The sequence below is a fragment of the Macaca fascicularis genome, chromosome 12 (assembly GCF_037993035.2).
Source record: "Macaca fascicularis isolate 582-1 chromosome 12, T2T-MFA8v1.1".
In the NCBI taxonomy this organism is placed as follows: Eukaryota; Metazoa; Chordata; class Mammalia; order Primates; family Cercopithecidae; genus Macaca; species Macaca fascicularis.
Window position 1 is genome coordinate 72,918,858 of NC_088386.1, and position 15,377 is coordinate 72,934,234.

General features: G+C 39.0%; 2 protein-coding genes across 5 annotated transcripts in view; one reads left to right on the forward strand and one right to left on the reverse strand.

Annotated features, from left to right (window-relative positions):
• LOC102138754 (NFE2 like bZIP transcription factor 2) overlaps positions 1-5,414 on the reverse strand; it is a 52,186-nt gene extending 46,772 nt beyond the window's left edge. Inside the window, exon 1 of one of the 2 annotated variants that reach the window (XR_010579943.2) lies at positions 5,035-5,152. Coding sequence is in view for 1 of the 2 variants with exons in the window: in XM_065525689.2 (XP_065381761.1) it covers positions 5,035-5,252 (218 nt within the window). In the remaining variant the exon portion in view is untranslated. Of the gene's footprint in view, positions 1-5,034 lie in introns of both variants that reach the window. The other variant, XM_065525689.2, reaches the window with a different exon arrangement.
• Positions 5,221-15,377, forward strand: part of AGPS (alkylglycerone phosphate synthase) — a 160,267-nt gene continuing 150,110 nt past the window's right edge. For 2 of the 3 annotated variants that reach the window (XR_012421267.1, XM_005573575.4), the window contains exon 1: positions 5,221-5,516. Coding sequence is in view for 1 of the 3 variants with exons in the window: in XM_005573575.4 (XP_005573632.2) it covers positions 5,251-5,516 (266 nt within the window). In the remaining 2 variants the exon portion in view is untranslated. Of the gene's footprint in view, positions 5,517-5,799; positions 6,002-15,377 lie in introns of those variants that run through there. The other variant, XM_045367311.2, reaches the window with a different exon arrangement.

Sequence of the window (15,377 nt, forward strand, 5' to 3'; positions counted from 1 at the left end):
AGCAACCCCTATCCATAGTAGTATGAAACTGGAAACACTTCGAACATCCATTAATTGTTGAAAAGATAAACTCTGATATAGGGATTCAACAGAATACTATACAGCAAAGAAAATAAATGCACAACTACAACAATATTATTGAAACTCATAAAGATAATGTTGAATGAAAGAAACCAGACACAAAAGAACATATCATAAGCCTCTATTTATATAAATGCAGAAAACAGGAGCAGGTAAAGGATGCATGCTTAGTTGGTAAAACCATAAAAAACAAACAAGGAAGTGCTTATCATACAACTAGGACAATGGTTACCTTTGGTGGGCAGGGAGAGTGCATAAAGCGATTGGGAGAGAGCATAAGGGGGACTTCTGGATTCTGTAATGTTCTACTTCCTGACCTAGATGGTAAATTAAGGGTACTTGATTTGTGATAATTTATGCTTTGGTTCACTTTTCTCTGTGTTATGTTTCACAAAAAAAGGGTATAAAAATCCAAGAATTCCTATATTTAGGGATCACTCAGAAGTTCTGAAGACAAGTAATAAAAATCAGAGCAATAAAGAAATTTGGTGCATGATTCTAGGAGTTAATCTATCCTATTTAGCCTTATTTTGAGCCTCAAGTTAGATGTCATGAATGCAAATAAATCCACTCCACTTAAAATTACAGGTCATACATTTACTGCTTGTTTCTGTGCATGTGGTCTGCTTCCAATTAAGAGCCAAGTTATCAAGAGCCCAGTGTCCCAGGACTCAGAAAGAACAGGTTTGTTGAGATGGCCTACCTAAAAGTGATATTCACTGAGGTTTTAATTTTTGTGGGAATCACAAGAATCTCGATGGCCTTGGCTTCATGTGAAATATCTGTTCCTCTGGTAGCATGAATTCAGGATATCCTGCTTGGGTTCTACTTTTGTACGGAGAGGTGGTAGGAAACTCTTCGTCAAGGTCACCTTCATACTTATTCCCACCAATAGTATTACATAATTTTTTTCCCACTTACAGACTGACTCCTAACTAGCCTGATTACACCATGTAAATGAGAAATTGGCTTAAATACTTTTGCATCTCATAGCACCTAGTAATGAATGCTTTTACTGTCTATGTTTTCATTATTGTACACATATTTAAAATACATATAATATATATAATCAGTAGTTTTTCTACTAGTACAATTTTGGTTTACATTAAGCTTTTTATCACCCAGAAGAAAGCTTTTTGTTACTCTGTTAATATCTGCAAAATTTATACATTTTGCCTTCTGAGAATTGGCAAGAAGCATATCTATATCTCAATTTAGACAAGGAAGCAGTTAACTACATTTACATTTAAAGTATTTTAGTAGTGTCAGATTGAGCACTCCAGGGAGTCAGGTAAAAATTAACAGATCCTTCCGAGCTTGACTTGATAGTGCTTGAACAATTTCTTAAGATCTGGAGATCTAGCACAAAAATCAAGTCCTCCTCATTGTCTGATTTTTCTCAGAACCATTAAATAGTTCTTTTACGTTAGTCAAATAACTCTTAGAATGTCTTAACTTTTTTACAGAGCCTGTGTTACAAAGGAGGTGGTGAATCAGAAAGGAGGTAACTGCATAGGCTTGGAAACCTTATGGAAACCCTTTTTCTTACCATTCCCAAGACTTATCTTTGATTTGCACATTACATAGAAAGATACTTATTTCTGATGGTTAGATCAGCAAGCTGGCTTATAAAAGCCTATCTAATCCATAATGTACCGGAAATGGTATTATTTTGACCACCTAATCATTTATAGCATTTTTTTTTTTTCTGAAAAAAATACATTTACAGCCCTAGGTCAGTATGCAAGGGACAAATACTTCTTGCATATTTTTCTTCTCCATACCCCAGTGTGAGTTATAACAGTAGTAGGGGAAAGGTAAGGTTGATATCTCCAGGCACCAATAACTTAAACTCTGCAACTGTGCTATCAAATATAGTCACCATGAATCATATAAAGCCATTTAAGTTTAAATTAATTAATTAAAATTAAAAATTCAGTTTCTCAGTTTTCCTAGCCACATTTCAAGTGCTCACAGTCATATATGACTAGCAGTGACAGTACAGATACAGAACATTCCCATCATCTTGGAAAGTGCTCTTCTATGAGGTAACTTTGTACATTAAGTATTAGTTAGGCATTTTCTTTCCCTCCCTCCCTCTCTCCCTCCCTTCCTTCGTTCCTTCCTTTCTTCCTTCCTTTTTCTTTTCTTTTTTTTTTTTTTTTGACAGGGTCTCGCTCTGTTGCTCAGGATGGAGTGCAGTGGCACAGTCTCAGCTCACTGAAACCTCCGTTAGCTAGGCATTTTCAAATGGGGGAAAAGAGGAAAATAGTTCCTATGGGGAGTCTGGCTCAGTGTCTCTCCCCAAATTCAAAGTGATGAGTCATTTATAAATTAAGTATAAGTCTCAGATTCTTACATGGGATATGAACTCTGCCTTCATGGAGTTTATGGCCTACTAGAAGAAACAGACATGAGTAAATGAAAAGTTAATTAACATATAAAGGCAGTATATGATAAATAATAAGCAAGAGGATAAATTCTCAGGGAAAGAATAGATTTAAGAGACACAGAGGATAATGTACTGTTGATGTACTTAATATAAAAGGCAAAAGAAGAAAAGGCTGAAAATAACCCTGAGGTTGATGGAACAGGATGACAGTGGCACCTTGGTGGAGTACAGGGAAGCATAAAAGGGAGGGGAAAATGAGCTCAGTTTCTACCCCATTCAAGGAACACATGGAGAATCAGGGGATTACATTCTTGCAAAAACAAAAAATGACCTACTGTATCAAAGGCTACAGGACATCTCAATTCAATAACTGGTAGGTCTAGACAGCTGTTATTGTATTTCTCTGTAACAACATCAGTGACATCTGAGACTGGATTCTAAAGATAAAGGAGGAGGTAAAACATGAGGAAATGGAGGTAATGCCTAGATGAACTGAGGAGCTAGTATGCGGGAATAATTCTTGGCTCATTAATTATTGGATTGTGCCACCTTCATCTATCTGTTCTGGAGACTGCTTTATCAGGTCAGAGGAGATGAGTGTGGCTTTCTTCAGATTGTGCAAGACAAAAAGAACATCATTAGAATTATGTACATGACATTGGAAGGCGAAGTGGGTTTTAAAATTTTTAAATAAGAGACAACTCCTCTAATTGACAATGAAATCAAGTAAAGGAAAGGAAGCTAGTATTTTTCTTCTGTTATCAAATATGTAGGAGCATATAGCCACTTTTCTGAGCATCAGCTGAATATTGGAAATGTCAATCAGGTACAACTTCTTTGTTGTGAGGGTAGGCAACAAAGTACGCAAAAGCCAGAAACTAGTGGCTTGCATGCTTTGATATTTAATTACACAAGATCAACTAAAGATTCTCTTTTTTCAGATATAAATACCTAGGAAAGTGCTATATGTGTTTCATGTTCTTGCACCTCATGAATGAGGTCCTGATAGCTGTGGTGGCAATCTCTGAAATTCTCCCCAGAACTCAATCCTTAAGAACCAGGAGTACAGTTTACAACTAAAGTGAAAATTTATTTTATAAAGTTCAATTTCAGAATCTATAAAATAAAAAACAAAAACCCCAAGCCTATATAAGTAATTTTAACATACAAAGTTAATGTCCCCAAACTCTAATGGTGGAATAAGGACAATAACATGAAGTATACGGTATTTGAGATAAAATATAGCTATTTAAGAAAAGCTTCTTACTCTCCTTGAGACTTCATCTATAAAACAAGGATAATAAAACATGTCATTGTGTTGCTGCAAAGATTGATTAAAGAGATACGTATATGATGCCTAGGTTATGGCCATTTTTTATATTTACCAAATTCATAATTCTTTCTTGTTTCTACAACTGTACTAAATTATTTTAATAGCTGCAAAAGTATTTTACCATATTGACTATTTAACCATTTCTCTGTTGCTAAACATTTAGACTGTTTTCAACGGTTTGGCATCTCTTTGTATATGAATTTTAGAGGACATTAGGACCTCCTGCAAAGGCCAGGTAACATATATTTTGGGGTTTGTGGGACCACATAAGGTCTCTGTTGCATATTCTTTTAAAAAATTTCTTGTTTTCTTTTAACAACCCTTCTCAAATACAAAAACCATTAGCATGAAGGCTGTGTAAAAACAGGTCACAGGCTAGAGCTGGCCCTCCAACAACAATTTGCTTAGCCCTTAATTGATAGTTTTTAACCAGTCTGAGCCTCTTTGGAAGTTCACTGTAAAGGCATAATCTCAATTTTAGAAGCTGGCGACACCCTAGAGAGCACTTGTTAGTCTCTAGTCTCACGGATGTGGTGTTCTTCATATTTCATTGCCAATATTTTTGTTAGGAAAGCCTGACGTGAAAGTGGCGACACGATGGAGAATGACAATGGCCAGTGTATGTGCGTTTTTGTCTAATTCTTATGCAAGACACTGGCTGAAAAATAGGTGAGGAGCACTTTTCACGTGCTATCTTCCAGAAATGAATTCAATCTGTAAATAACTGAGATGTCTTAACAGCTCTTGGGTAATTTTTATCTGTACCAATAAGAAACTTTGTCTCTGTTAGAGAGTTAGGAAGGGATTAGGATCCAGTAATGAATGAAAACAGAACTTAAGTTGCAACTCACTTTCTGTACTTACTTGTGATCTAGCATTAAAACAGTGCCAGGCACGAAATAGGTGGTGAGAAATAAGAAAATGATAAAGTTATTTGCTCTAATGGTTAGAGGCAATGATGGTCAGCTTTGAGTTACTTTGGTGACCGCGCAGGGAGGAAGAGCACAGGTGGAACATTAGACTCTCTTTCAGGAAAAGGATGCCGCTGGATCCATCAGGTCCAGTAGCACTGCTCACTTCTCGTGCTGCAAGGGATCTGCCCTCGAAAGCCCCCAGGCCACACCCAAGGACACCACCCAGGGTTCTAGGACATTTCGAGGGCAGACGTAGTTTGGCTCTTGGTCCAGCTGGCCCAGGCTGAGCTAACCTGGAGTCAGCTCGAACTCACCTGCTTGGCAGGTGCGCGCTTCCCAAGGCGTGACCAGGGAGCGCCGGCGCGGTGGGTGGGGGCAGAGAACGTGAAGCTCCAGGCGCATGGCACCCGCCGCCAAGTCGCCGCGGTGGCTGCCGGGATGCGCCGCAGCGAATGGTCGCGCCGGGCGCCGCTATGAGTGACCTTTCACCCGCGCCCAGCGGTTCCGGGCGGCGGCACAAGGCGGTAGCCATGGCGGAGGCGGTGGCTGCAGCGGGTGGGACGGGCTCGGGCGCGGGCGCGGGCGCGAGCGCGAGCTACGGGTCTGCAGTGGACCGCGACCGGGACCCGGACCGCCCCGGGCGGAGGCTACGGGTTCTCTCCGGCCATCTGCTGGGCCGGCCCCGGGAGGCTCTGAGTACCAATGAGTGCAAAGCGCGGAGAGCCGCGTCGGCGGCCACGGCGGCGCCCACGGCCACTCCCGCTGCGCAGGAGTCGGGCACCATCCCAAAGAAACGGTGAGTAGCGGGGTGTGGAAGGAGTTAGCGGCGAGGGACCAGGCCGGGCCTGCGCTGAAGGAGTGCAGGCGAGGTGGGAAAGGAAGTGAAACGGGTGGGCGGAAGGCATCCCGGTCCCTGAAAGTAGGGACCCACCTCTCTTTCGAGAGAGTAAACTAGACCCTGGATTCTGTCAGGAACGGGGCGGGATGGGATGGTGGATTTTGGTCACTATGTGAGGGAAACAGATTTGAAGAACTCTAATTGGAGGAGGATTTAAAGGGTTCCTTTTTCCTGAGCTTTTAGTGCCGGGAATTCATTCTTTATCTTGAAGTAATAGTTTGGGTGCTGAGGTCTTGGAATGGGTAGCAGAGGTTCTATTTTGCTCCGAGGAGATTTAAGTTTGTACTAGATGATGGATCATAGGGATCTTTCTAATTCGCGAAAGGCTGCTGTGGGGGAAACTGATGGTGCCCTGGAAAAAGGTGCTGACTGGTATCTGTGGGGTAAGTTCCGCTTGCTTAGCAGCAAGATGTGTTGACTTTGAGGGAGGAAACCGATGAATGGTAAGAAACCATAAACTGCAAACACTAGCTAGTGGTTTAAGGTGTGGTGGTATAGCTACTGAGCTGTGTGTAACCAGAAGCTAAATGACAAGGGTCTACCGATGAGGGATGTTTGTAAGAGATCTTGACTTTAGATTTTTTTGGAGAAATCTTTTTTTTTTTTTTTTTTTGTATTTTTAGTAGAGACAGGGTTTCACCGTGTTAGCCAGGATGGTCTCGATCTCCTTAATCTCTGATGAAAACTATTAGGAGAAGCTATTTTCTGACGTGTGGCTTTGTCGCCGTGTATAAACCGAGAGTGAAAAAAATATGTAGCTAATGTTTAAAGTGTACTTTTAAGTGTGCCAAAGGTTGTGCTAAATATTTGTTTCTTCCCATGCTATGAGGTATGCGCGGTTTCCTCCCATTTTACAGATGAATACATTAAAGTTAAGTCTGCTGGAGGCTTAGCAGATAGCTGTGTGACAGATTAGAATTCGAAAGCACATCAAATTGACTTAATGGCCAAGTTCCTAAGCTATACTTGCTTCTGATGAATTAATTCAACATACATGAGTCTTTACAAAATACACTGTGCCAGCAATACAGAAATTAAAAAATATAGTATTTACTCTTAAGGAAGGAATAGCTTAGTAGGTAAAATTATAATACAGCGTTATGAGAAACTTAACTGAGAACTATAGCACCTGGTCATTTAATCCAGATTTAGGTTGGTGTTTGTTAGTGCAAAGATGTTCCAAAGTAAAGATTGAGTAAATTTTGGATGTTTGCATTAGTAATAGTTTGCCAAAGGGGAACATTTTTCGTGGCATACAAACAGTATGTTCACAGTCAAAGAAGTTAAAGACAAATTAGGGAACTGCTGAGACTTAAGTGTAGCAGTAGAGTATGAGAATGACGTGGGATGAAGACTGAAAAGGTGAATCTTATTTACCGGATTTTACGTGGGGCAATACATGATTAGATTTACCTTTGATAAAGGTCACACTGGGAGCAAATTGAAGACAGTTGAGCATTTTGGCAATATAGTGGCTGGGAATATAGACCTGGATTTGAATTTCCACTACACAGTTTCAACTGTATGTATGATCTTCGGCAAATCACTTAACTTCTCAGAGTTTCAGTCCCCCTCATTTGTGAAAACGGGAACAGTAATCCTGTTTTGCACTGTTGCTGGGAGAATTGAAAAAAATAGAGTTAAATGATCAAGTGTTTAGTGCAATGCCTGTCACATAACCTTTCAAAGAATGGTAGCTGCAATTTTCACTGTGTCCAAAGGCAGAGAGACTAGGAGACTATTATCCCAGGGGGAAATGCTGGGATTCTGAACTAAGGCAAATTTTTGGGAGTAGGCAACTTAATTGAGAAAATGTTAGGAGGTAAATTTTCCATAACTTGGTTACCGAGTGGTGGGGAGGGGAGGAATAAAGGATTTCATCTCGTCTCCTGGCTTCTCTTGAGGTTATATTATTAATAGCTGTCATTGGATTTAAAACTTTTCTAAATGGTTTCATGTACATTTATGTCTACTCATTTGTATGCATGTGTGTGATTGTACATTTTATGCAGATTCACACTCTTAGAACCAAGTAAGGAGGGCAGGTTTTCCTTATGGTTAGATTTAATGGCTTGGTTTACAGTGTTCAAAGAAAAAATAGTAATGCTTGTAAGGCACACCAAGATGATGGATGAGTCTTCCTATAGTTGAAAGTGACTGGTCAGGGATGCCCTGTGTGGCTGCTCCAAGGACTGAAGGCATCAATAGTTGAGGCACAATTGTAACCCATTTATTGCATAGATTATAGCTGGTTGGAAGCTCTGGTCTTTGGTTCAGGGTTAGATGGCTCATGGTAAAATCTAGTCCTGTACTGGTACTTTGAGATTTTTATTAAAATATGAGGGAACACAGAAACTTAGATGACACATCAAAAGCTTCCACAGAAGGTGATATACTTGAAAGATTTTTCATGAGGAACCCAAGTCTCCCTTCTACTGCCTGCTTAGCTGGGCCTCCAGTTGCCAGCTACAGAATCCAGCCTAAAGGGAAGACAAATGGTGGAGGAAGAAGGAACCACAGTATATATCTAATAAGGTGTGAGTATGCCTATATGTCAATTATTTTGGAATAATTTTGTGATTTGTTATTAGTCTTTCCCTTTTGTTACCTTGGATGATGGCATTGGTTGTAATTGTTTTATCGCATGGTTGGTTATACTTAAATTCATCATGGCCTGGAGTAGTGACTTCTTGAAATGCCATATTTTCATTCCTGTTACAGAATAGTCATGCATATGTTTCAACATTTATAGAGTAGTTGCTTTGGGAAGGTCCTGTCCTAGGCATTGGAGGTAAAGAGAGGAATAAGTAGTCTTCAGCCTCAAAGAGTTCACAGTCTAGGAAGTGAGAGACACAGTGCAGTTTGATTAGAGCCACTGTAGATACAGGTACAAATGTAGCACAAAGGAAAGATTCTATATGGGGGTGGGTGGGTGGGGGTGGTCAGAGGAAGCTTTCTGGGGAAGGTTTTAAAATGTTGATGGTAGTTTGAGAGTTTATATTCCAGGCAAAGGAAACAGCATATGGCAAAGCAAGGGGGCATGAAAGTGCATATTGTATTTACATAACTAGATGATTTAGTATTGGTAGAGGTGAGAATAAAATGAAAGGAGGGCAGTGGCAGGTCATGGAGGTCTTTGGCTTGTGGGTTATCAGTCCATTCATTCATGCATTCATTCATGCTTGTAAAATATAGCAGTGAACAAGAACTCTGCTCTATGGAACTTATATTCTAGCTGGAGTGGAGACAGTGAACAAACAAGTAATATAGTATGTCAGGTAGTGATAAATATAAAGAAAAATGAAGCAGCTGAAGGGGCTTGGTGATAGAGAACCCTTGAAGGAATTAAGCTGGGAAGAGACATGATCAGATTGGGTTTGGGTTGGAGAGAAGTCACTCCAGCTACAGTGTTAAGAATGGATTGGAGAACGGTAAGGATGGACATAGATCAGTTAGAGGAGGCTGGTGTAACACAATAGGTGAGAAATAATGAAGAATTAAACTAAGATGATGGCAATGAAAATAGGGAGGAAATGATGTGTGTGAGAGTTTTAGAAGTTAGTTCATTAGGTGACACCATTAAAGTTTAATCACATTTTAAAACTATGTGACTAAATTAATGCCACAGGAGTTTGGAGACTGAATGACAATAGAAAAGGGATGACACAGTCCAGAGGAATGTGGACATTTCAGAGGGCTGACCTAACAAAACCTGCTGTTTACTTATCACATGGTCTCCTATGAAGTCGACTCCAATTTTCTTTTCTTTTCTTTTTTTTTTTTGTTTTTTTTTTGTTTGTTTGTTTTTTGATTGTGGAGTCTTGCTCTGTCTCCCAGGCTAGAGTGCAGTGGCGCGATCTCAGCTCACTGCAATCTCCTGCCTCCTGGGTTCAAGCGATTCTCCTGTCTTAGCCTCCCCAGTAGCTGGGATTCAGGCGCTTGCCACTATGCCCAGCTAAGTTTTGTATTTTTAGTAGAGATGGGGTTTCACCATCTTGGCCAGGCTGGTCTCGAATCCCTGACCTAGTGATCCACCCACCTCAGACTCTCAAAGTGCTGGAATTACAGGCATGAGCCACCAGGACTGGCTGGCTCCAATTACTTCTATCCCAGAACATATGTTCTCATTTGAAGTTGCTGAGCAGAGTATTGAAGTAACAGTTTACTTTTGGATCCTACTTTTTTCCTTAAGTGCATGTTACCCATGTACAGGTTTTCTTTTGACTTTGCTTCTAAGTGCAATTTAGATCCATAAAAATCATAGTAAATGTCAATTACATATGTAACACTTTTATATCTTGGTTTTGGATTTTTTTTTTTTTTTTTGGCTCTTGTGATCTTACGAAAAAGAGAAGAAAAAATCCCATGTTAACTTTCATTCCTCCACACTGCTAACCTCTTTCCCAGTTATAACTTTGGCTCCAACCTCATTGTAGTTTGCATTAGTCAGAACTGCTCAATGGTAGTTTTTACAGAGATTATAAATGTTCAGGTCAAAAGAATGTCTGATTAAGAATGCAACTAATTGTTTAGTTTACTTGTTTATAATGTCACTTACAAATGCCATTTTAATAAAAAGCAGTATATTAAGGTCGGGCATGGTGACTCACACCTGTAATCCCAGCACTTTGGGAGGCCCAGGCAGGCAAATCACTTGAGCCCAGGAGTTCAAGACCAGCCTGGGTAAGATGGTGAGACCCCATCTCTACAAAAATACAAAAAAAAATTAGCTGGATGTAGTGGTATGGGCCTGTGGTTTCAGCTTCTCGGGAGGCTGAGGTGGGAGGATTGCTTTGAGCCTGGGAGGCAGAGGTTGCAGTGAGCTGAGATTGTGTCATCATACTCCAGCCTGGATGACAGAGCGAGACTGTGTCTCAAAAAACAAAACAAAAAAGTATTATTTAACATCTGCCGGAAGCTTTGGTAGCTATTTTCCAGAAGGAATACAGCTGAGTTAACCTGTTGTAAATATTTTCCAAGAGAGTATCCTGAAGCGTGTAAGAGCTGATACAGTTCCGCAGCAAAGGTTATTTGCACAAGTGACCTGGCTTAAAATTTGACGTCGTTTGGCAAAATTCAAGCTTATTTTGGTAGTTGATGTTGAATGAAATATTTACCCTATTTTGAATTCCTAGCTAGGAATTCTAGTGATAGTAGTAGTAGGAGTTTTAATTGAATAAGTCCTAATATGGCAGGAACCATGCTAAAGCTTATGTACATTATGTCATTTAAATCTCACACAACAGCTCTGAAAAGTGAGTGATACTATATGTATGTTACAGTTGAGGAACTAGAGGCTTAGAGAAGTTAATTTATCTAAGGCCTTGCATTTATGAAATGAAAGAGATGGCATTTCAACTCTGTTCTTGCTCCAGAGTCCACGTTCTTTCCTCTATGCTGGATTACCTCACCTAATGTTCCCGGGGAGATATTATCTACTTACTATTCATCATGTTGCTCTCTTTGTCATGCCAAGTTTCAAAGCTTTTGTGATTAAGTAGATCATGATCAAATACTTTGTCATATAGTTAAGAAGCCATTAGTTTATGTTGTACTTACTGAATAAATTATAAAACATCATTCTGTCAAAATGAAGTTCATAATTTAAGAAAATGTAATGAGTGGTTTAAAAAGATAGACCAGCCAGTTTACTTTTGTGAGTGAATTTTGCCATTTAACTTGTGGAAGAAGACAGTGTTTGGAATAAAAGGGAATTAGGAAGAATGTGGAAGACCCAAGGTCAGAGAAGAAAGGAGGAAAGAGAATAGGTCATGGAGGGTTTACTGCCTACGTGCAAACTGTCTTTGGACTGTGAATGAACAAGAAACTGAAGAGTTAATCGCTGTGGTTATTTGTTAGCATGTTTCTATAGATTGCCTTTTAAGATGGACCAGACCTTCTCCATATAGACTTTTTTATGTTGGGAAGTTACTATAGAGCTATCTACCCTTGTGGTCACTTAATAAAAATGCCTGAGAATAAATGAAGTGATCCGTTTTTAGGCTGCAGAGAAATGGATTACTGTTGTAGTCAGATGAGATACTTTATGGAACACTTTAAAAGCAAGTGCTAAGCAAATATTACTCCTTTTGATTTTATTTCCTTATTATTGAGAAGATAACTTCTGCTGTTAATCTGATTAGTATGTTAATTTCAACCCTAAATCAAATCAAAGGATCATGACTAGAGTCTACCCTTGTAGCGTAAAGTATTAATAGCCCTCTGCCTATTAGTGCTCTCTTTACTTGTTGGGTCTTAGGGGTAATATTTTGTCATATCCCTGTCCCAACATCTCAGCTCAGAATCAACTGAGAGATAAGACACAGGATGCAGACAGAGAGATAAAAACGTTAGCTTTGTTACTGATAATGCTGGTTGGAGATCGTGGCTTAGATCTGTGCTACCTAATATTTACCCTGAATTAGACTCCATCACAGGCAGTGTACCACAGAAGGCCTCCTCTGCAAGTGTAGAGCCTAACACATGCTACCCAAACAGTAGAAAGAGAACTTATGGCATAATTAATTTTTGTAGAATGAGCACGTCTGTTTTATCTGTATTTAGATTAAGAAACAGCATTACCAGTACTCCAGGAAGCCCTCTTCGTGCTCATCCCAGTGGCTCCTTCCACCAGGATAACCACTACCTTGACTTCCAACATACAGATTTGCCTGTTTGAACTGTATGTAAATGGAATCATACAGTGTGTACTTTTTTGTGTTTGGCTTCTTTCCCTCAGTGTTATGTTTGTGATATTCATCCATGTTGCATCTAGTCACATTTTGTTTATCCTCATTGGTGAATAGTATTCCATTGGGTAGATATATACCACAATTTATCCATTCTGTTATTGATGAACATTTAGGTGGTGATTACTTTTGGTTAAAATAATTACTTGTTTTAATATGAAGTGCATATCAAACTAGTGTTTTTATAGATATTACTGCATAGGAAGAGGTTAAAGTAATTAAAATAGTGTTTAGAAGTTAATATATTTACTTTTCTTAAGTACATCAATTGTCTGAGGTAATAAACAGAATGCTCCCAGGTACTAAATCATTTTTATAAATAAATATAATTGGATTTTTAAACAAAGTGACCTTGCAGTGTTCACATATTATTTATGAGCTTATAAGATTTCAGCTTAAAATCATAAGTCCAAATCTATTAATTACACATTTTAAATTTGAGTTACAAGTCAGTCATTCTTAAAGACTAGATTCTCTTAAGTTTTGTAAATATATAAAATATCAATTTTTGTGTAGTTTTTTTAAAAACATTAACATCTGTCTTTGGTTCTCTTAAGCATTTATATATTTAATTCTGGATCTTTCAGTAGTTGAAGTATGCTTACTCATTAAAGAAAACTGCTACCATTCCGTAACTGCAGTTACTTTTGATGAGAGAGTTTTGCCTCCTGGGTGAGATTCGGAGGGGTAGATATCATCTTGTCATTCACTAAGAAAACTGTTATATGATTGCATATAACATTTGTTCTTGCCAGCATGTTTGAAATTACTAATCAGAGATTTGGCCAGGATGCTGACCAGGTCCCTGTTGTTGACTTCAGTGGGACTCTCCAAATTCTATTTATAGTTGCTGTGTCAGAGACTTCATCCTATAAGCAAGGAAATGCTCAGGTATCCCAGGACCTTAGAATCAAGTAATGTGAACCATTTAATTTGCTATGTTCACAGAAGTTCGCATTTCCAACTCAGATTGATTACTAGTTGGGTTTTACATTTTTTCTAAAAGTGCTTGAACTAACTGTATAGGAATCCAGCCTAAGGAATATTAAAATGACACCTACTTGAATTCTCTTATCACTTTAGTCACATATACTATGGAGTGGATATTTTGCTGTTAACTCGAATTTTGTAGGTCAACACTATCCAGTAGAGCTTTCTGTGATAGAAATGTTCTGTAATCTGCGTTATCCAGTATCATAGCCACTATGGAGCTGACTTTTAAATTTTGTTTAATTTTAATTTAAATAGGCACATGTGGCTAGTGATATACCATGCTGTCCAGTACAGGTATAGGTGGAAACCTAACTCATTATCTTCTTTCTCATCCTCTAGAATTTATTTATCTGGGCTTTCTCATATCTCATAGTGTTAACACTAGTCCCACAGTCACATCCTTCAATCCCTAACTTTAACTTCTTTTCGTTCTTTTAAGATCGAACTTTCTTGTGAATGTATTCAAATTAATAATTAATTCTGCAGTCACTCTGCTGCTCTCATACATGTTTGTGTAATCTGATTTTCACAATTGCCCATTTCACAGATTAGGAAATTCCTAGATACTTGCCAGAAAAATATATTAGTCAGCTTCTAGCTACTGAGTGGTAAAGCTTAAATTTGAATCTAGATGTTTTAATTTTAATTTTTTTTTTTTTTTGAGACAGAGTCTCGCTGTGTTGCCCAGGCTGGAGTGCAGTGGCACGATCTCGGCTCTCTGCAACCTCCACCTCACAGGTTCAAGCGATTCTCCTGCCTCAGCCTCCCATGTAGCTAGGATTACAGGCGCACAGCACCATGCCCAGCTAATTTTAGTATTTTTAGTAGAGATGGGGTTTCACCCTGTTGGACCATGCTAGTCTCAAACTCCTGACCTCAGGTGATCTGTCCGCCTTGGCCTCCCAAAGTGCTGGGATTACAGGCGTGAGCCACCATGCCCAGCTGATTCCAGATTTTAAAAAAATCTCAAGTTTAGAGCTTTTTCCTTGATATTATATTGTTATCACCCAGTCCTGTTCATTTTTTCCTTCACAATCTTTCACATTCATTTTGTGCATTAAACAAATATTTATTGGTCACTTACGTTCTAAGCACTTGGGCTATGTCAGTGAACAAAATGGAGAAAGATTTTTATTTTCTTGAAACTTACATTCCAATGGGTGAAACAGATAATTAAACATAGTAAATAAATAAATTGTTAAGTATGTTAGAAGGTGATAAGTACTGTAGAAAAAAGAAAAAGTAGAGAGGGTAAGAAGGTAGGGTTCAAATTTTAAGTAGGATGTCAGTGAAAACATGACATTTGAGCAGATATTTAAAGGAGATGAGTTTAGTCATATGGATATCCAGGCAAATGAGTGTTCTAGGCAGAGGAATAGTATGTGCAAATATCCCAAGAGGAAATGCACATGTGGCATATCAGGAAAGCCACAAGGAGACTGGTGTAGCTGGACTCAATTCATATCCCCTCACCTCTAACCGCTGTTTAAAATATGTACCTTTTAAACTTCAGCTTCTGATTTACCTAACTCTTCTACTGTTCTAGGCAGAGTCTCTTATTCATGCCACATTTTTCAGCTTTTACACCTTTTCTGGTGCCATTGTCTGGAAGACCTTTGCTTGTTGATTGATACCATGTTTCAGAGTCTCTTGTTTTGGGGATCTTTTCTTTTTACTTTTGAGAACTGGGGGAACATTGATCTATCTCCTGTTACCTTTTCCCCATGATTTCTCAAATTATGAAGAGTAACTTTAAATCATACAGTTAAGTGCTAAGTGTCATAGGATATAATATGTAGGTCTAGAGCCTTGAATTCATTTAAATCACCTAGGTACTCTCCAGGGACCTCACCCATTTGAAACTTCGTCTACCGACTGGCTGCGTTGGCTCGTGCCTGTAATCCCAGCACTTTGGGAGGCTGAGGTGTCGGATCACCTGAGGTTAGGAGTTCAAGACCAGCCTGACTAACATGATGAAACCCCATATCTACTAAAAATACAAAAATTAGTCAGGTGT